Source organism: Ranitomeya variabilis, chromosome 1, assembly GCF_051348905.1.
Source record: "Ranitomeya variabilis isolate aRanVar5 chromosome 1, aRanVar5.hap1, whole genome shotgun sequence".
Lineage (NCBI taxonomy): Eukaryota > Metazoa > Chordata > Amphibia > Anura > Dendrobatidae > Ranitomeya > Ranitomeya variabilis.
The window spans coordinates 28,246,297-28,268,351 of record NC_135232.1 but is presented as its reverse complement, the minus strand read 5'-3'; the positions used below and the strand labels follow the sequence as shown (position 1 = coordinate 28,268,351).

General features: G+C 48.3%; 2 protein-coding genes across 5 annotated transcripts in view; one reads left to right on the top strand and one right to left on the bottom strand.

The window, feature by feature from the left end:
- Window positions 1-2,589, bottom strand: part of NUP155 (nucleoporin 155) — a 43,674-nt gene extending 41,085 nt beyond the window's left edge. The window contains exon 1 of one of the 2 annotated variants that reach the window (XM_077281541.1): window positions 2,198-2,589. In XM_077281541.1, coding sequence (XP_077137656.1) covers window positions 2,198-2,342 — 145 coding nt within the window. In that variant the 5' untranslated portion in view covers window positions 2,343-2,589. The remainder of the gene's footprint in view (window positions 1-2,197) is intronic. The other variant, XM_077281548.1, reaches the window with a different exon arrangement.
- WDR70 (WD repeat domain 70) overlaps window positions 2,573-22,055 on the top strand; it is a 309,631-nt gene continuing 290,148 nt past the window's right edge. The window contains exon 1 of one of the 3 annotated variants that reach the window (XM_077281558.1): window positions 2,573-2,868. The gene's annotated coding sequence lies outside the window, so the exon portion shown is untranslated. The remainder of the gene's footprint in view (window positions 2,869-22,055) is intronic. The other 2 variants (XM_077281566.1, XM_077281572.1) reach the window with 2 other exon arrangements.

Genomic DNA, 22,055 nt, shown 5'->3' with positions numbered 1-22,055 from the left:
CCCCATCTCCGGTCTCTCTCTCCCGTGTCCCCCCCCCCATCTCTCTCTCCCGTGTCCCCCCCCCCATCTCCAGTCTCTCTACCGTGTCCCCCCCATCTCCAGTCTTTCTCCCGTGTCCCCCCATCTCCAATCTCTCTCTCCCGTGTCCCCCCCATGTCCAGTCTCTCTCTCCCGTGTCCCCCCCCATCTCCGATCTTTCTCTCCCGTGTCCCCCCATCTCCGGTCTCTCTCTCCCGTGTCCCACTCATCTCCAGTCTCTCTACCGTGTCCCCCCCATCTCAGATATCTCTCTCTACCGTGTCCCCCCCATCTCAGATATCTCTGTCTCCCATGTCCCCCTCATCTCCAGTCTCTCTCCTGTGTCCCCCTCATCTCCGGCCTCTCTCTCCCGTGTCCCCCCCATCTCTGATCTCTCTCTCCCGTGTCCCCCCCATCTCCAGTCTCTCTACCGTGTCCCCCCCATCTCCAGTCTCTCCCGTGTCCCCCCCATCTCCGATCTCTCTCTCTCCCGTGTCCCCCCCATGTCCAGTCTCTCTCTCCCGTGTCCCCCCCATCTCCGATCTCTCTCTCCCGTGTCCCCCCCCCATCTCCGGTCTCTCTCTCCCGTGTCCACCTCATCTCCAGTCTTTCTCCCGTGTCCCCCCCATCTCCGGCCTCTCTCCCGTGTCCCCCTCATCTCCGATCTCTCTCTCCCGTATCCCCCCCATCTCCGGCCTCTCTCCCGTGTCCCCCCCATCTCCGATCTCTCTCTCCCGTGTCCCCCCCATCTCCGGCCTCTCTCCCGTGTCCCCCTCATCCGTCATTCCTGACACTGTGGGACAATCTGCAGTAGGAGAAAAAGAAATGTAAATGTCTGGACGGACGAAGAAGTGGGAGACGATCAGTGGAAACAAAGCTTATAATCGTAGAAAGTAGCAAAAATACCCAATCTCCTCCTCTCTCGTCACCATCCTTCTATAGGTGTCTCTCTCTCCCGTGTCCCCCCCATCTCCGATCTCTCTCTCCCGTGTCCCCCCCCAATCGCCGGCCTCTCTCCCGTGTCCCCCCCATCTCCGGCCTCTCTCCCGTGTCCCCCCCATCTCCAGTCTCTCTCTCCCGTGTCCCCATCTCCAGTCTCTCTCTCCCGTGTCCCCCCCATCTCCAGTCTCTCTCCCGTGTCCCCCTCATCTCCAGTCTCTCTCTCTCCCGTGTCCCCCCCATCTCTGATCTCTCTCTCCTGTGTCCCCCCCAATCGCCGGCCTCTCCCGTGTCCCCCCCATCTCTGGCCTCTCTCCCGTGTCCCCCCCATCTCCAGTCTCTCTCTCCCGTGTCCCCCCATCTCCAGTCTCTCTCTCCCGTGTCCCCCTCATCTCCAGTCTCTCTCCCGTGTCCCCATCTCCGATCTCTCTCTCCCGTGTCCCCCCCCAATCGCCGGCCTCTCTCCCGTGTCCCCCCCATCTCCGGCCTCTCTCCCGTGTCCCCCCCATCTCCAGTCTCTCTCTCCCGTGTCCCCCCCATCTCCAGTCTCTCTCTCCTGTGTCCCCCTCATCTCCGATCTCTCTCTCCCGTATCCCCCCCATCTCCGGCCTCTCTCCCGTGTCCCCCCCATCTCCGATCTCTCTCTCCCGTGTCCCCCCCCAATCGCCGGCCTCTCTCCCGTGTCCCCCCCATCTCCGGCCTCTCTCCCGTGTCCCCCCCATCTCCAGTCTCTCTCCCGTGTCCCCCCCCATCTCCAGTCTCTCTCTCCCGTGTCCCCCCCATCTCCAGTCTCTCTCTCCCGTGTCCCCCTCATCTCCAGTCTCTCTCCCGTGTCCCCATCTCCAGTCTCTCTCCCGTGTCCCCATCTCCAGTCTCTCTCCCGTGTCCCCATCTCCGGTCTCTCTCTCCCGTGTCCCCCCCCCCATCTCCGATCTCCCGTGTCCCCCCCATCTCCAGTCTCTCTACCGTGTCCCCCCCATCTCCAGTCTTTCTCCCGTGTCCCCCCCATCTCCGATCTCTCTCTCCCGTGTCCCCCCCCCATCTCCGGTCTCTCTCTCCCGTGTCCCCCTCATCTCCGGCCTCTCTCCCGTGTCCCCCCCATCTCCGGTCTCTCTCCCGTGTGCCCCCATATCTTGTTTATCTCTTGTGCCCCCCCCACCTGGGGTCTCTCCCTTGTGCCCCTAATCATTGCCCCCTCCAGTGTCCGCTCCCATTTCTGTCCCCCTCACCCCTCACTCACTATGCGCCGGGATGTTGAGGAGGTCGGACAGGTCAGGGTGGGCTCTCTCCTCCTGCAGTAGCCGCTCTATGACTCTCCCGGCTCCCTCCAGGGCTTCCTGCATGGCGGCGCTGGCTGCCGGAGCCCCCGGAGCTGCACTCGGCATTCTCCACAGACTTTACACTATATGTTAATTAATTCAGTGCTGAAGATAGAAAATCCGGAGCAAGAAGCGAAATGTCCGCTTCAAAACAACGTGCAAAGAGCGGAAACCGCGCAAAGTCAAAATGACGTCATCCTCCTGAGCCGGCTGTCAGCTCTCGGCGTGCCCTGATGGCGTCACGTCTCCAAGGAGACCATTCTATCTGGCGGCCATGTTGGGTGTGGGCACAGAGCACTCAGCACTTTCCCATTACTGGTGACGCCGGGATTGTGATCAGTAAACGAAGTGTGACAGGACAGCTGGGAAACAATGAATGATTGCTAAGTTTGACCCTTATTACTCCCTGTAGCCCAGTGCGGCCGGTTACCCAGGTGACGGACAGGACGGCGTACCGGCCATGACTAGTGAGGGCAGCGCGGAAAACAGAGCCTGAGTATGTCCCTTATCGCTTCCTGTAGAGCATCAGGAACTGTGTGCACGGCCGGGGATTTCACCTGAGAGAGACATATACAGTCAGGAGCAACGACAGGTATGAATAAGGTTATACTGACCGCAGGGGGCGCTGTCTGCCGGAATTACCCCAGTATAGCGCTGTTATGTGGGCTGTATAGTGGTGTTAGTACAGTACAGTATAGAGCTGTTATGTGGGCTGTATAGAGGTGTTAGTACAGTACAGTATAGAGCTGTTATGTGGGCTGTATAGAGGTGTTAGTACAGTACAGTATAGAGCTGTTATGTGGGCTGTATAGAGGTGTTAGTACAGTACAGTATAGCGCTGTTATGTGGGCTGTATAGTGGTGTTAGTACAGTACAGTATAGAGCTGTTATGTGGGCTGTATATCGGTGTCAGTACAGTACAGTATAGAGCTGTTATGTGGGCTGTATATCGGTGTCAGTACAGTACAGTATAGAGCTGTTATGTGGGCTGTATAGTGGTGTTAGTACAGTACAGTATAGAGCTGTTATGTGGGCTGTATAGAGGTGTTAGTACAGTACAGTATAGCGCTGTTATGTGGGCTGTATAGCGGTGTTAGTACTGTACTGTATAGTGCTGTTATGTGGGCTGTATAGTGGTGTTAGTACAGTACAGTATAGAGCTGTTATGTGGGCTGTATAGTGGTGTTAGTACAGTACAGTATAGCGCTGTTATGTGGGCTGTATAGTGGTGTTAGTACAGTACAGTATAGAGCTGTTATGTGGGCTGTATATCGGTGTCAGTACAGTACAGTATAGAGCTGTTATGTGGGCTGTATAGTGGTGTTAGTACAGTACAGTATAGAGCTGTTATGTGGGCTGTATATCGGTGTCAGTACAGTACAGTATAGCGCTGTTATGTGGGCTGTATAGCGGTGTTAGTACTGTACTGTATAGTGCTGTTATGTGGGCTGTATAGTGGTGTTAGTACAGTACAGTATAGAGCTGTTATGTGGGCTGTATAGTGGTGTTAGTACAGTACAGTATAGAGCTGTTATGTGGGCTGTATAGTGGTGTTAGTACAGTACAGTATAGAGCTGTTATGTGGGCTGTATAGTGGTGTTAGTACAGTACAGTATAGAGCTGTTATGTGGGCTGTATAGTGGTGTTAGTACAGTACAGTATAGCGCTGTTATGTGGGCTGTATAGTGGTGTTAGTACAGTACAGTATAGAGCTGTTATGTGGGCTGTATAGTGGTGTTAGTACAGTATAGAGCTGTTATGTGGGCTGTATAGAGGTGTTAGTACAGTATAGAGCTGTTATGTGGGCTGTATAGAGGTGTTAGTACAGTACAGTATAGAGCTGTTATGTGGGCTGTATAGTGGTGTTAGTACAGTACAGTATAGAGCTGTTATGTGGGCTGTATAGTGGTGTTAGTACAGTACAGTATAGAGCTGTTATGTGGGCTGTATAGTGGTGTTAGTACAGTACAGTATAGAGCTGTTATGTGGGCTGTATAGAGGTGTTAGTACAGTATAGAGCTGTTATGTGGGCTGTATAGTGGTGTTAGTACAGTACAGTATAGCGCTGTTATGTGGGCTGTATAGTGGTAGTACAGTACAGTATAGAGCTGTTATGTGGGCTGTATAGTGGTGTTAGTACAGTACAGTATAGAGCTGTTATGTGGGCTGTATAGTGGTGTTAGTACAGTACAGTATAGAGCTGTTATGTGGGCTGTATAGTGGTGTTAGTACAGTACAGTATAGAGCTGTTATGTGGGCTGTATAGTGGTGTTAGTACAGTACAGTATAGTGCTGTTATGTGGGCTGTATAGTGGTGTTAGTACAGTACAGTATAGAGCTGTTATGTGGGCTGTATAGTGGTGTTAGTACAGTACAGTATAGTGCTGTTATGTGGGCTGTATAGTGGTGTTAGTACAGTATAGTATAGAGCTGTTATGTGGGCTGTATAGCGGTGTTAGTACAGTACAGTATAGAGCTGTTATGTGGGCTGTATAGAGGTGTTAGTACAGTACAGTATAGCGCTGTTATGTGGGCTGTATAGTGGTGTTAGTACAGTACAGTATAGAGCTGTTATGTGGGCTGTATAGAGGTGTTAGTACAGTACAGTATAGTGCTGTTATGTGGGCTGTATAGTGGTGTTAGTGCAGTACAGTATAGAGCTGTTATGTGGGCTGTATAGCGGTGTTAGTACAGTACAGTATAGAGCTGTTATGTGGGCTGTATAGAGGTGTTAGTACAGTACAGTATAGCGCTGTTATGTGGGCTGTATAGTGGTGTTAGTACAGTACAGTATAGTGCTGTTATGTGGGCTGTATAGTGGTGTTAGTACAGTACAGTATAGAGCTGTTATGTGGGCTGTATAGTGGTGTTAGTACAGTACAGTATAGAGCTGTTATGTGGGCTGTATAGTGGTGTTAGTACAGTACAGTATAGCGCTGTTATGTGGGCTGTATAGTGGTGTTAGTACAGTACAGTATAGTGCTGTTATGTGGGCTGTATAGTGGTGTTAGTACAGTACAGTATAGAGCTGTTATGTGGGCTGTATAGTGGTGTTAGTACAGTACAGTATAGTGCTGTTATGTGGGCTGTATAGAGGTGTTAGTACAGTACAGTATAGTGCTGTTATGTGGGCTGTATAGAGGTGTTAGTACAGTACAGTATAGAGCTGTTATGTGGGCTGTATAGTGGTGTTAGTACAGTACAGTATAGAGCTGTTATGTGGGCTGTATAGAGGTGTTAGTACAGTACAGTATAGTGCTGTTATGTGGGCTGTATAGAGGTGTTAGTACAGTACAGTATAGAGCTGTTATGTGGGCTGTATAGCGGTGTTAGTACAGTACAGTATAGAGCTGTTATGTGGGCTGTATAGAGGTGTTAGTACATGTCACGATATGGTATGAAATATCATAAGTTAGTTTTCCTGCTAGCATGCGGGGGCTAAACCCCCCTTCTCTCTGGTTCTCTTTCTTTCCCTGTGTTTCTAGCTGTCTGTGTAGAAGAGCTTGCCTTGTGGGGGAGTTTTATTGACGAAAGGTATTTACGACGGGCATAGCTGCAAGAGAAATTTGTGTTAGCAGGAACTGTTAGAGAAACTTCTAGAATGCATGGGATTTCTTTGTTCTGTTTTTGGAAGATATTATGCAAACCGTTTAAGTTACGAACACCAAAATATATCGTCATAATCACACTCGGAGGATCTACGCATCACTCTAAATACGGGCGTCTAACTCCATCTGGTGAAGAAGTAGGGATTTCTCTGTAAATATGTATCCCAGACAGGGCATATTTGATCTCATCGGAATGCCCACGATACTATGAGATGAACGATGGGTATGGTGCGATTATTTTATGTTCTGTAGCGAAGATACGGGCATCAGATATATTTAATGCCCAGTTAGTGAAACCGAAGAGGTAGGAGGAGTTGGAAAACCAAGCCCTTTCTGTGAGGTCACAGACTGTAGGTTTTAAGTGCTGGCAGGCATCCAAGAGAGGAGAGTTGTGAGTTTTTACCTGAAGCGACCAGACTGCGAGTGTCCAATGCACTGGGATAGATGGAAAGCTCCTAGCCTGTTGCCTGCAATGCAATGATCTAAGAACATGTGAGTTATCTTTTCTTCCTTTAATCCTTTTATTTTTATAATTACCTTGTACATATTTGCAATTGTCTCATTTGTAACATCTTTGTAAAATATTTTATAAACACTGCCTAAAATCATTTATGGGGTATAGTATTTAATACTAGTTCGTTCTTCCTGCCCTAAACCGTACCCTGTCTCTGAAGGGAATTACGCTACTGTTTTTTGGGGTTTGCTCCAGACCCGTTCAATTGGAGCTGGTGGCAGCGACCGTGTGCCGGCTTTTGGGGGGTCACTGTAGCGACTGCGGCTTGATAATTATTGTTCCTGCCTGAGTGGGAGTAGTTATCGCATCGCTGCAGTGTTCCCAATAGCCAGTACATAGCAGGCAGCGTTTCTGGCGACTAATTACCCCAGGTGCAGTACCTAATCTGACCTGAGAGTAAGGGGGGCGCCAGAGAGCTGCAAGTGTTAAGTGGAACTGTAAGCGGGATAGACACAAATCCCTGCAGTTCATGGTATATTGAAGAGCAGTGGGATACCTAGAATAAGCCCCTGCTGTAAACTAAGAGGTCAATAGCCTCGTGTGTGGTTTTTTCATCACATTGTGGCAGTGGAGGGATAACTAGGATAAGCCCCTGCACATGTGATAGCCGTCTGTTGGTTTAAAGTCACCCCAATCCGTGACTTATTGTGGGCAGCGGCTAAGGGATCTTGACAGTCACGGTGTGAATCGTGACATATTGGTGGCAAGGCGGTGGGATATTAGAGCATTAGTGATTTGGTTTGAGCAATCATTCCTCTCACTAAAAACTTGCAGAAAGTTCTTGCGAGAACTCTGCGCAAATAAGTTTGGAGAACGAACTCAGTGTTTATTAGTTGTGAGACAATTGTGTACTGGTAATTATCCCTTCCCTTTTTCTTCGTTTTTCTATCCTATCTTTTATTTGGCAACCATGGTTGTGCTGGGAGAAACCTTTTATGAACAGCAGACCAGAGACACCCTTGTTGCCTTATGCAAGTCACAGCACATTGACTATGCAAGCAAAAACAAAAGCGAACTGGTCGCAGCCCTGATGCAATGGGAAGCCGCTCTAGACCACTCACAGGGCCCAGAAGCCGCAGATGCCAGCACCCGCGAACATGGTGCTGCAGCAGAGGTCCAACCACTGAATGCTCGCCCCGTTAGCAATCCGGGCGAATTGGACCCCCACCTGCAGGCAGCCTTGAAAGAATTCCCCACTGACGACCATGAGGGACGTCGGCAGCTGATTCAGCAATACCGGCAGGAGGCTGAGGCCCGAGCTGAGCGAGAGGCCCAGCGAGCCGAGCGAGAGGCCCAAGCGCAGCGGGAGTACCAGCTGCAGATGGCCCGACTGCAAATGCAGGGGTCGTCCCAGTCCAGTCGTGAGCCCAGCAGCGCTCAGACACCAAAGCCCCGACCCGACCACTTTCCTGTTATGGAAAAGGATGGGGACTTGGACACTTTTCTGCGGGCCTTTGAGAAAGCCTGCAGACAGTACCAGCTGCCTACACAAGAATGGGCACGGTACCTGACACCAGGGCTGAGAGGAAAAGCTCTGGAGGCGTTTGCTGCACTCCCTCAAGAACAAGATGGTGACTATGAGGCCATCAAGCAGGCTCTGATAGCCAAGTACCAGCTTACACCCGAGGTGTACCGTAAAAAGTTTCGGACCCTCCTACGTGGCCCACACGACAGTTACAGTGATGTGGTGCATAGACTGGGGACCCACTTTGACCAGTGGACCCAAGGACTGTCAGTGACCACCTTTACACAGCTGCGAGACCTGATGATCAAAGACCAGTTCTTCCGTCTTTGCCCAACTGAAGTGCGACAGTTCGTGATGGACAGAGAACCCAACGATGTGACGAAAGCAGCGCAGATTGCCGATGCCTATGAGGCCAACCGTAGATCGGAAGTGCGGAAGCCAGTCACCACCAGCTGGAGAGGGGGTAAGCCTGCAGCCAACGCCAGTACCCCTGCCAGCCAACACACCAGAGGTCCTGTCCCCGTGGCCAACAGCACCAGACCTACCACCGAACTTCGCCAGTGTTACCACTGCAGGCAGACTGGACACCTCAGTCACCAATGTCCAGCCAGGCAGAAGAACCCCTCATCCCAGGCCCCAGGGCCTAATGCAGCCGTTCTTTTGGTGGGTGGTGTGGTTGGGAGGGTGTGTGACAACGTACAGCCCGTCACTGTGGGAGGTCGTGTTGCTACAGGCCTCAAGGACACCGGGGCTGAACGAACCCTCATCCGACCCGAACTGGCGGCCCCTGAAGAAATCATTCCGGGGAAAACCCTAACTGTCACTGGGATTGGGGGCATCAGCTGTCCCTTACCGATGGCCCGGGTTTTTATTGATTGGGGTGCCGGGAGCGGGGTGAAGGAAGTGGGGCTGTCTGATAATTTGCCCACTGATGTTTTGTTGGGGACTGATTTGGGGAGGTTGGTTGCATACTTCGTGGATGACCCTCCTCCCCAATCTACTAATGAGGGTAAAGTTAACCCTGATGATGATGATGATGATGATGATGGGAAATCGCATGTGTTACCTGACCATGCTTTATCTTGTAGTGATGCATCTGTTAACCATTTTTTCCCTAGGATTGATGGTGAAAATGTTGTACCTGTGCCAACTGTATCTGATAATAATGTTTCTGTGAAAGTTGATGTGTCCATAGGTACAGGAGTGCTCAGCCACGTCGCTCTGCGGAGTGAGACGGCTGAGGAACCCCTAGCAGGGGCAAGTGTCGGTGCTACAAGAAATGGGGAGATACATGGGAACCGTGAGCAAGGTGATGCCATGCAATTGACCAGTGCCACCGAGGAAGGTAACTGGCCCATAAGTAGCAATGCTCCTGAGGTAATGGGGGTGGATGGGGAGGTAGAGCCCATAGCAGCGTCGGCTGTTGGGTCTGTAGAAATCCCCGGGGAGACAGCCTACGTAGCTGCTGTCACCCGCAGTCAGAGTGCCCGGAACGCAGATACCTGTCTGCCTTCCGGACCCTCCTCAGTCATCAGTGTGACTGAACCAGAGGTGGACCCAGTGCAGGTCCCAGAGGGCTCCCGTGGGGAAGGGACCCTGACGTCACTTCTGGCTTCCCCTAGCCAGGAGTTTCAGGCCGCTCTGCACACAGATGCGAGCCTAGAGAGTTTGAGACAACTCGCCGGGACGCGCTTCTCCGAGACTGATAAGGAGAAGGTGTTCTGGGAAGGAGGAAGGTTGTACCGGGAGACAGTACCCGGAGAATCACAAAAGGAGTGGTTGAGGGAAAGACAGCTGGTCGTCCCACAGCAATTCCGGGGTGAGTTGTTGCGGATTGCCCATGAGATCCCGCTAGCTGGACACTTGGGTATCAGCAAAACTAAGGCCCGGCTGTCTCAACACTTCTATTGGCCGAAGATGGGGACAGATGTGTCAAACTACTGCCGCTCCTGTGTCACCTGTCAAAGAGTGGGGAAGGCGGGGCCTGCTCTTAAGGCTCCCCTGATCCCTTTGCCAGTGATAGAGGAGCCTTTCCAGAGGATTGCGGTGGACATTGTGGGCCCGCTGGCCGTCTCCAGCAGCTCTGGAAAGCGATTTATTCTTACTGTGGTAGACTACGCTACCCGGTACCCAGAGGCAGTAGCTCTGTCGTCAACTAGGGCAGATAAGGTGGCGGATGCCCTGTTGGCCATCTTTTCACGTGTAGGATTTCCCAGGGAAATGCTTACTGATCGAGGGACCCAATTTATGTCTCACCTAATGGAGGCTCTCTGTAAGAAAATGCAGGTGAAGCACCTGGTATCGAGTGCGTATCACCCACAGACCAATGGCTTGTGTGAACGTTTCAATGGTACCCTCAAACAGATGCTACGCATGCTGGTTGAGACACAAGGGCGCGACTGGGAGCGGTACCTCCCACACCTGCTATTCGCTTACAGAGAGGTTCCGCAGGCCTCGACGGGGTTCTCCCCCTTCGAGCTCCTGTACGGCAGGCGAGTCCGGGGACCCCTTGGGTTGGTAAGAGAATCCTGGGAAGAGGAGCCGAACCCTTCTGAAGTGTCCATAGTGGAGTATGTCATGCGCTTCCGTGACAAGATGCAGACCTTGACACAGTTGGTGCATGACAACATGACGCAGGCTCAGGCTGATCAGAAGCACTGGTACGACCAGAACGCCCGGGAGCGGACCTACCACGTGGGTCAAAAGGTGTGGGTGCTGGTTCCTGTACCAACGGATAAGCTTCAGGCAGCCTGGGACGGCCCGTACGTCATCCACCAACAGCTCAACCCGGTCACCTATGTGGTCACGCTTGACCACACTCGGGGTAGGCGAAAGGCCTTTCACGTCAACATGATGAAGGCTCATCACGAACGTGAACCTTTCGTCCTACCGGTCTGCAGCGCACCCGAAGAAGGGGAGGAAGACGCCCTCCTGGACATGCTGGCCCAAGCCAAGGCCCGTGGGTCCATTGAGGACGTGGAGGTAAGCGCCTTGCTAGATGAACCACAGCGGTTGCAGTTGCAAACCACACTGGAACCCTTCCGGGTCGTGTTCTCCAACCGGCCTGGAAGGACTGAGTTAGCGGTCCATGAGGTGGACACCGGGAATCACGCCCCACTACGGCGAACACCCTATCGAATCTCTGACCAGGTGCAGCAGATTATGCGCCAGGAGATCGATGAGATGTTACAGCTGGGGGTGATTCGACGGTCAAAGAGCGCGTGGGCCTCACCTGTAGTTCTCGTGCCAAAGAAGGACCGGACCACCCGGTTCTGCGTGGACTACAGGGGGCTCAACGCCATGACAGCCTCTGACGCGCACCCAATGCCGCGCATCGAGGAGCTGCTTGAGAAGTTAGCTGGCGCAGAATACCTGACAATAATGGATCTGAGTCGCGGATACTGGCAGATTCCCCTGAGCCCCGAGGCGCAGGAGAAGTCCGCCTTTATCACACCCTTTGGACTGTACGAGTCCACGGTCATGCCCTTCGGCATGAAGAATGCCCCTGCCACTTTCCAGCGGATGGTCAATCTCCTGCTTCAGGGACTGGAGAAGTACGCTGTGGCGTACTTAGATGACATTGCCATCTTCAGTCCCTCCTGGGATGAACACCTGCAGCATCTCGAGGAGGTGCTCAGGCGAATTCACCGAGCAGGACTGACCATCAAGCCGGGAAAGTGCCAGATGGGCATGAGGGAGGTTCACTACCTGGGGCACCGGGTAGGCGGAGGCACCCTGAAACCGGAGCCTGACAAAGTGGGCGTGATCGTGAACTGGCCCACTCCCAGGAACAAGAAACAGGTGATGTCCTTCCTGGGCACTGCAGGGTACTATAGGCGCTTCGTGCAGCACTATAGTAGCCTGGCAAAACCTTTGACGGACCTCACCAGGAAGAAGCTACCCCACATCGTCAACTGGACAGATGGCTGTGAGGGGGCCTTCCAGGCGTTGAAAACAGCACTGTGCAACGCCCCTGTGTTGAAAGCAGTCGACAGCAGTCGACCGTTCTTGGTACAGACCGACGCCAGCGAGTTTGGCCTTGGTGCTGTGCTCAGCCAGGTTGACTCGGAGGACCAAGAGCACCCCGTGTTGTACCTGAGCCGGAAACTTTTGCCGAGGGAAGTGGCCTACTCCACCATCGAGAAGGAGTGCCTGGCCATAGTCTGGGCTCTGCAGCGCTTGCAGCCCTACTTGTACGGTCGCACCTTCACGGTGGTGACCGACCACAACCCTCTGCGCTGGCTAAGCACCCTGTGTGGAACCAATGGCAGGTTGCTACGCTGGAGCCTTGCCCTTCAGCAATTTGACTTCACCATTAAGCACAGAGCGGGCAAAGAGCATGGTAATGCAGATGGACTTTCCCGTCAGGGTGAACCCACGGACGTGCGCATGGAGGCATACCGAGAGGTCCTGCCGCCGTAGCGCACGCTAAAAGGGGGAGGTGTCACGATATGGTATGAAATATCATAAGTTAGTTTTCCTGCTAGCATGCGGGGGCTAAACCCCCCTTCTCTCTGGTTCTCTTTCTTTCCCTGTGTTTCTAGCTGTCTGTGTAGAAGAGCTTGCCTTGTGGGGGAGTTTTATTGACGAAAGGTATTTACGACGGGCATAGCTGCAAGAGAAATTTGTGTTAGCAGGAACTGTTAGAGAAACTTCTAGAATGCATGGGATTTCTTTGTTCTGTTTTTGGAAGATATTATGCAAACCGTTTAAGTTACGAACACCAAAATATATCGTCATAATCACACTCGGAGGATCTACGCATCACTCTAAATACGGGCGTCTAACTCCATCTGGTGAAGAAGTAGGGATTTCTCTGTAAATATGTATCCCAGACAGGGCATATTTGATCTCATCGGAATGCCCACGATACTATGAGATGAACGATGGGTATGGTGCGATTATTTTATGTTCTGTAGCGAAGATACGGGCATCAGATATATTTAATGCCCAGTTAGTGAAACCGAAGAGGTAGGAGGAGTTGGAAAACCAAGCCCTTTCTGTGAGGTCACAGACTGTAGGTTTTAAGTGCTGGCAGGCATCCAAGAGAGGAGAGTTGTGAGTTTTTACCTGAAGCGACCAGACTGCGAGTGTCCAATGCACTGGGATAGATGGAAAGCTCCTAGCCTGTTGCCTGCAATGCAATGATCTAAGAACATGTGAGTTATCTTTTCTTCCTTTAATCCTTTTATTTTTATAATTACCTTGTACATATTTGCAATTGTCTCATTTGTAACATCTTTGTAAAATATTTTATAAACACTGCCTAAAATCATTTATGGGGTATAGTATTTAATACTAGTTCGTTCTTCCTGCCCTAAACCGTACCCTGTCTCTGAAGGGAATTACGCTACTGTTTTTTGGGGTTTGCTCCAGACCCGTTCAATTGGAGCTGGTGGCAGCGACCGTGTGCCGGCTTTTGGGGGGTCACTGTAGCGACTGCGGCTTGATAATTATTGTTCCTGCCTGAGTGGGAGTAGTTATCGCATCGCTGCAGTGTTCCCAATAGCCAGTACATAGCAGGCAGCGTTTCTGGCGACTAATTACCCCAGGTGCAGTACCTAATCTGACCTGAGAGTAAGGGGGGCGCCAGAGAGCTGCAAGTGTTAAGTGGAACTGTAAGCGGGATAGACACAAATCCCTGCAGTTCATGGTATATTGAAGAGCAGTGGGATACCTAGAATAAGCCCCTGCTGTAAACTAAGAGGTCAATAGCCTCGTGTGTGGTTTTTTCATCACATTGTGGCAGTGGAGGGATAACTAGGATAAGCCCCTGCACATGTGATAGCCGTCTGTTGGTTTAAAGTCACCCCAATCCGTGACTTATTGTGGGCAGCGGCTAAGGGATCTTGACAGTCACGGTGTGAATCGTGACAGTACAGTACAGTATAGAGCTGTTATGTGGGCTGTATAGTGGTGTTAGTACAGTACAGTATAGTGCTGTTATGTGGGCTGTATAGAGGTGTTAGTACAGTACAGTATAGTGCTGTTATGTGGGCTGTATAGAGGTGTTAGTACAGTACAGTATAGAGCTGTTATGTGGGCTGTATAGAGGTGTTAGTACAGTACAGTATAGAGCTGTTATGTGGGCTGTATAGAGGTGTTAGTACAGTACAGTATAGAGCTGTTATGTGGGCTGTATAGTGGTGTTAGTACAGTACAGTATAGTGCTGTTATGTGGGCTGTATAGTGGTGTTAGTACAGTACAGTATAGTGCTGTTATGTGGGCTGTATAGTGGTGTTAGTACAGTACAGTATAGAGCTGTTATGTGGGCTGTATAGTGGTGTTAGTACAGTACAGTATAGCGCTGTTATGTGGGCTGTATAGCGGTGTTAGTACAGTACAGTATAGAGCTGTTATGTGGGCTGTATAGCGGTGTTAGTACAGTACAGTATAGAGCTGTTATGTGGGCTGTATAGTGGTGTTAGTACAGTACAGTATAGTGCTGTTATGTGGGCTGTATAGTGGTGTTAGTACAGTACAGTATAGTGCTGTTATGTGGGCTGTATAGTGGTGTTAGTACAGTACAGTATAGAGCTGTTATGTGGGCTGTATAGAGGTGTTAGTACAGTACAGTATAGAGCTGTTATGTGGGCTGTATAGTGGTGTTAGTACAGTACAGTATAGTGCTGTTATGTGGGCTGTATAGTGGTGTTAGTACAGTACAGTATAGAGCTGTTATGTGGGCTGTATAGTGGTGTTAGTACAGTACAGTATAGAGCTGTTATGTGGGCTGTATAGTGGTGTTAGTACAGTACAGTATAGTGCTGTTATGTGGGCTGTATAGTGGTGTTAGTACAGTACAGTATAGTGCTGTTATGTGGGCTGTATAGCGGTGTTAGTACAGTACAGTATAGTGCTGTTATGTGGGCTGTATAGTGGTGTTAGTACAGTACAGTATAGTGCTGTTATGTGGGCTGTATAGTGGTGTTAGTACAGTACAGTATAGCGCTGTTATGTGGGCTGTATAGTGGTGTTAGTACAGTACAGTATAGCGCTGTTATGTGGGCTGTATAGTGGTGTTAGTACAGTACAGTATAGAGCTGTTATGTGGGCTGTATAGAGGTGTTAGTACAGTACAGTATAGAGCTGTTATGTGGGCTGTATAGTGGTGTTAGTACAGTACAGTATAGTGCTGTTATGTGGGCTGTATAGAGGTGTTAGTACAGTACAGTATAGAGCTGTTATGTGGGTTGTATAGAGGTGTTAGTACAGTACAGTATAGCGCTGTTATGTGGGCTGTATAGTGGTGTTAGTACAGTACAGTATAGAGCTGTTATGTGGGCTGTATAGTGGTGTTAGTACAGTATAGTATAGAGCTGTTATGTGGGCTGTATAGCGGTGTTAGTACAGTACAGTATAGAGCTGTTATGTGGGCTGTATAGAGGTGTTAGTACAGTACAGTATAGAGCTGTTATGTGGGCTGTATAGTGGTGTTAGTACAGTACAGTATAGAGCTGTTATGTGGGCTGTATAGTGGTGTTAGTACAGTACAGTATAGAGCTGTTATGTGGGCTGTATAGTGGTGTTAGTACAGTACAGTATAGAGCTGTTATGTGGGCTGTATAGTGGTGTTAGTACAGTACAGTATAGAGCTGTTATGTGGGCTGTATAGTGGTGTTAGTACAGTACAGTATAGAGCTGTTATGTGGGCTGTATAGTGGTGTTAGTACAGTACAGTATAGAGCTGTTATGTGGGCTGTATAGTGGTGTTAGTACAGTACAGTATAGCGCTGTTATGTGGGCTGTATAGTGGTGTTAGTACAGTACAGTATAGCGCTGTTATGTGGGCTGTATAGTGGTGTTAGTACAGTACAGTATAGTGCTGTTATGTGGGCTGTATAGTGGTGTTAGTACAGTACAGTATAGAGCTGTTATGTGGGCTGTATAGCGGTGTTACTACAGTACAGTATAGCGCTGTTATGTGGGCTGTATAGAGGTGTTAGTACAGTACAGTATAGAGCTGTTATGTGGCTGTATAGTGGTGTTAGTACAGTACAGTATAGAGCTGTTATGTGGGCTGTATAGAGGTGTTAGTACAGTACAGTATAGAGCTGTTATGTGGGCTGTATAGAGGTGTTAGTACAGTACAGTATAGAGCTGTTATGTGGGCTGTATAGTGGTGTTAGTACAGTACAGTATAGTGCTGTTATGTGGGCTGTATAGTGGTGTTAGTACAGTACAGTATAGTGCTGTTATGTGGGCTGTATAGTGGTGTTAGTACAGTACAGTATAGAGCTGTTATGTGGGCTGTATAGTGGTGTTAGTACAGTACAGTATAGCGCTGTTATGTGGGCTGTATAGCGGTGTTAGTACAGTACAGTATAGAGCTGTTATGTGGGCTGTATAGCGGTGTTAGTACAGTACAGTATAGAGCTGTTATGTGGGCTGTATAGTGGTGTTAGTACAGTACAGTATAGTGCTGTTATGTGGGCTGTATAGAGGTGTTAGTACAGTACAGTATAGAGCTGTTATGTGGGCTGTATAGTGGTGTTAGTACAGTACAGTATAGCGCTGTTATGTGGGCTGTATAGAGGTGTTAGTACAGTACAGTATAGTGCTGTTATGTGGGCTGTATAGTGGTGTTAGTACAGTACAGTATAGAGCTGTTATGTGGGCTGTATAGTGGTGTTAGTACAGTACAGTATAGAGCTGTTATGTGGGCTGTATAGTGGTGTTAGTACAGTACAGTATAGAGCTGTTATGTGGGCTGTATAGTGGTGTTAGTACAGTACAGTATAGTGCTGTTATGTGGGCTGTATAGTGGTGTTAGTACAGTACAGTATAGAGCTGTTATGTGGGCTGTATAGTGGTGTTAGTACAGTACAGTATAGAGCTGTTATGTGGGTTGTATAGAGGTGTTAGTACAGTACAGTATAGCGCTGTTATGTGGGCTGTATAGAGGTGTTAGTACAGTACAGTATAGAGCTGTTATGTGGGCTGTATAGTGGTGTTAGTACAGTACAGTATAGCGCTGTTATGTGGGCTGTATAGAGGTGTTAGTACAGTACAGTATAGAGCTGTTATGTGGGCTGTATAGCGGTGTTAGTACAGTACAGTATAGAGCTGTTATGTGGGCTGTATAGTGGTGTTAGTACAGTACAGTATAGCGCTGTTATGTGGGCTGTATAGAGGTGTTAGTACAGTACAGTATAGCGCTGTTATGTGGGCTGTATAGTGGTGTTAGTACAGTACAGTATAGAGCTGTTATGTGGGCTGTATAGCGGTGTTAGTACAGTACAGTATAGAGCTGTTATGTGGGCTGTATAGTGGTGTTAGTACAGTACAGTATAGAGCTGTTATGTGGGCTGTATAGCGGTGTTAGTACAGTACAGTATAGCGCTGTTATGTGGGCTGTATAGCGGTGTTAGTACAGTACAGTATAGCTCTGTTATGTGGGCTGTATAGTGGTGTTAGTACAGTACAGTATAGAGCTGTTATGTGGGCTGTATAGTGGTGTTAGTACAGTACAGTATAGTGCTGTTATGTGGGCTGTATAGCGGTGTTAGTACAGTACAGTATAGCGCTGTTATGTGGGCTGTATAGCGGTGTTAGTACAGTACAGTATAGCGCTGTTCTGTGGGCTGTATAGCGGTGTTAGTACAGTACAGTATAGAGCTGTTATGTGGGCTGTATAGTGGTGTTAGTACAGTACAGTATAGCGCTGTTATGTGGGCTGTATAGCGGTGTTAGTACAGTACAGTATAGAGCTGTTATGTGGGCTGTATAGTGGTGTTAGTACAGTACAGTATAGCGCTGTTATGTGGGCTGTATAGTGGTGTTAGTACAGTATAGAGCTGTTATGTGGGCTGTATAGTGGTGTTAGTACAGTACAGTATAGAGCTGTTATGTGGGCTGTATAGCGGTGTTAGTACAGTACAGTATAGCGCTGTTATGTGGGCTGTATAGCGGTGTTAGTACAGTACAGTATAGCGCTGTTCTGTGGGCTGTATAGCGGTGTTAGTACAGTACAGTATAGAGCTGTTATGTGGGCTGTATAGCGGTGTTAGTACAGTACAGTATAGAGCTGTTATGTGGGCTGTATAGTGGTGTTAGTACAGTACAGTATAGAGCTGTTATGTGGGCTGTATAGTGGTGTTAGTACAGTACAGTATAGAGCTGTTATGTGGGCTGTATAGTGGTGTTAGTACAGTACAGTATAGAGCTGTTATGTGGGCTGTATAGTGGTGTTAGTACAGTACAGTATAGAGCTGTTATGTGGGCTGTATAGTGGTGTTAGTACAGTACAGTATAGAGCTGTTATGTGGGCTGTATAGCGGTGTTAGTACAGTACAGTATAGCGCTGTTATGTGGGCTGTATAGCGGTGTTAGTACAGTACAGTATAGAGCTGTTATGTGGGCTGTATAGAGGTGTTAGTACAGTACAGTATAGAGCTGTTATGTGGGCTGTATAGTGGTGTTAGTACAGTACAGTATAGAGCTGTTATGTGGGCTGTATAGTGGTGTTAGTACAGTACAGTATAGCGCTGTTCTGTGGGCTGTATAGTGGTGTTAGTACAGTACAGTATAGCGCTGTTATGTGGGCTGTATAGTGGTGTTAGTACAGTACAGTATAGTGCTGTTATGTGGGCTGTATAGTGGTGTTAGTACAGTACAGTATAGAGCTGTTATGTGGGCTATATAGCGGTGTTAGTACAGTACAGTATAGAGCTGTTATGTGGGCTGTATAGTGGTGTTAGTACAGTACAGTATAGCACTGTTATGTGGGCTGTATAGCGGTGTTAGTACAGTACAGTATAGAGCTGTTATGTGGGCTGTATAGTGGTGTTAGTACAGTACAGTACAGTATAGAGCTGTTATGTGGGCTGTATAGTGGTGTTAGTACAGTACAGTATAGAGCTGTTATGTGGGCTGTATAGCGGTGTTAGTACAGTACAGTATAGAGCTGTTATGTGGGCTGTATAGAGGTGTTAGTACAGTACAGTATAGAGCTGTTATGTGGGCTGTATAGCGGTGTTAGTACAGTACAGTATAGTGCTGTTATGTGGGCTGTATAGAGGTGTTAGTACAGTACAGTATAGTGCTGTTATGTGGGCTGTATAGTGGTGTTAGTACAGTACAGTATAGCGCTGTTATGTGGGCTGTATAGTGGTGTTAGTACAGTACAGTATAGTGCTGTTATGTGGGCTGTATAGTGGTGTTAGTACAGTACAGTATAGAGCTGTTATGTGGGCTGTATAGTGGTGTAAGTACAGTACAGTATAGAGCTGTTATGTGGGCTGTATAGTGGTGTTAGTACAGTACAGTATAGCTCTGTTATGTGGGCTGTATAGCGGTGTTAGTACAGTACAGTACAGTATAGAGCTGTTATGTGGGCTGTATAGTGGTGTTAGTACAGTACAGTATAGCTCTGTTATGTGGGCTGTATAGTGGTGTTAGTACAGTACAGTATAGAGCTGTTATGTGGGCTGTATAGTGGTGTTAGTACAGTACAGTATAGAGCTGTTATGTGGGCTGTATAGCGGTGTTAGTACAGTACAGTATAGAGCTGTTATGTGGGCTGTATAGTGGTGTTAGTACAGTACAGTATAGAGCTGTTATGTGGGCTGTATAGTGGTGTTAGTACAGTACAGTATAGAGCTGTTATGTGGGCTGTATAGCGGTGTTAGTACAGTATAGAGCTGTTATGTGGGCTGTATAGTGGTGTTAGTACAGTACAGTATAGAGCTGTTATGTGGGCTGTATAGCGGTGTTAGTACAGTACAGTATAGTGCTGTTATGTGGGCTGTATAGCGGTGTTAGTACAGTACAGTATAGAGCTGTTATGTGGGCTGTATAGAGGTGTTAGTACAGTACAGTATAGAGCTGTTATGTGGGCTGTATAGAGGTGTTAGTACAGTACAGTATAGAGCTGTTATGTGGGCTGTATAGAGGTGTTAGTACAGTACAGTATAGCGCTGTTATGTGGGCTGTATAGAGGTGTTAGTACAGTACAGTATAGCGCTGTTATGTGGGCTGTATAGAGGTGTTAGTACAGTACAGTATAGCGCTGTTATGTGGGCTGTATAGAGGTGTTAGTACAGTACAGTATAGAGCTGTTATGTGGGCTGTATAGCGGTGTTAGTACAGTACAGTATAGAGCTGTTATGTGGGCTGTATAGAGGTGTTAGTACAGTACAGTATAGCGCTGTTATGTGGGCTGTATAGCGGTGTTAGTACAGTACAGTATAGAGCTGTTATGTGGGCTGTATAGTGGTGTTAGTACAGTACAGTACAGTATAGAGCTGTTATGTGGGCTGTATAGAGGTGTTAGTACAGTACAGTATAGCGCTGTTATGTGGGCTGTATAGAGGTGTTAGTACAGTACAGTATAGAGCTGTTATGTGGGCTGTATAGCGGTGTTAGTACAGTACAGTATAGCGCTGTTATGTGGGCTGTATAGTGGTGTTAGTACAGTACAGTATAGCGCTGTTATGTGGGCTGTATAGAGGTGTTAGTACAGTACAGTATAGAGCTGTTATGTGGGCTGTATAGCGGTGTTAGTACAGTACAGTATAGAGCTGTTATGTGGGCTGTATAGTGGTGTTAGTACAGTACAGTATAGTGCTGTTATGTGGGCTGTATAGCGGTGTTAGTACAGTACAGTATAGCTCTGTTATGTGGGCTGTATAGCGGTGTTAGTACAGTACAGTATAGAGCTGTTATGTGGGCTGTATAGCGGTGTTAGTACAGTACAGTATAGCTCTGTTATGTGGGCTGTATAGTGGTGTTAGTACAGTACAGTATAGTGCTGTTATGTGGGCTGTATAGTGGTGTTAGTACAGTACAGTATAGTGCTGTTATGTGGGCTGTATAGTGGTGTTAGTACAGTACAGTATAGAGCTGTTATGTGGGCTGTATAGAGGTGTTAGTACATGTCACGATTCACACCGTGACTGTCAAGATCCCTCAGCCGCTGCCTACAATATGTCACGGATTGGGGTGACTTTAGACCAGCAGACGGCTATCACATGTGCAGGGAGGCTTATCCTAGTTATCCCTCCACTGCCACAATGTGATGAAAAAAGAACACACACGAGGCTATTGACCTCTTGTTTACAGCAGGGGCTTATTTTAGGTATCCCACTGCTCTTCAATATACCATGAACTGCAGGGATTTGTGTCTATCCCGCTTACAGTTCCACTTAACACTTGCAGCTCTCTGGCGCCCCCCTTACTCTCAGGTCAGATTAGGTACTGCACCTGGGGTAATTAGTCGCCAGAAAGGCTGCCTGCTATGTACTGGCTATTGGGCGCACTACAGCAACGCGATAACTACTCCCACTCAGGCAGGAACAATAATTATCAAGCCGCAGTCGCTACAGTGACCCCCCAACAGCCGGCACACGGTAAGCTGCCACCAGCGCCGATTAAACGGGTTCGGCTGCTAACCCCCAAAATAGTAGCGTAATTCCCTTCAGAGACAGGGTACGGTTTAGGGCAGGAAGAACGAACTAGTATTAAAGAGTATACCCCATAAATGATTTTTTAGGCAGTGTTTATAAAATATTTTACAAAGATGTTACAAATGAGACAATTGCAAATATGTACAAGGTAATTATGAAAATAAAAGGATTAAATGAAGAAAAGATAACACTCACATATTCTCAGATCATTGCATTGCAGGCAACCAGACATCCCAGCTCATTTGTCGTGCTGCTCAGGCCTCACAGGAAAAGACAAGAAGAAGGAGCTGGGGATCTGGCCACAAACTTAAGACCTACAGCTAGTGACATCACAGAAAGGGCTGGCTTTTCCAGATCCTCCTACCTTTCAGTCTGAGTACTTTGAATACAAATTGGTCTAATGCTTATAACTCCGTTCCAGTACATATCAGAATCATAGCACACCCAGCATTCAGCTTGTATTAACATGAGCTTTCTTATGAGATCAAATATGTCCTATTATTTACAGAGCAATCCCTACTTCTTCACCAGAGGGAGCTACAAGCCTGTGATTAGAGTCATTGATAGATCCACCGAGAGAGAATAAGAACATCTATTTTCGTGTTTTTAACGTAAACGGTTTGCGTAATATCTTACAAAAATGGAACAAAAGACTTTCATGATTCTAGAAGTTTCTCTAACAGTTCCTGCTAACACAAATTTCCCTTGCAGCTATGACCGTCGTAAATACCTTCCGTCAATAAAACTCCCCCACAAGGCAAGCTCTTCTACACAGACAGATAGAA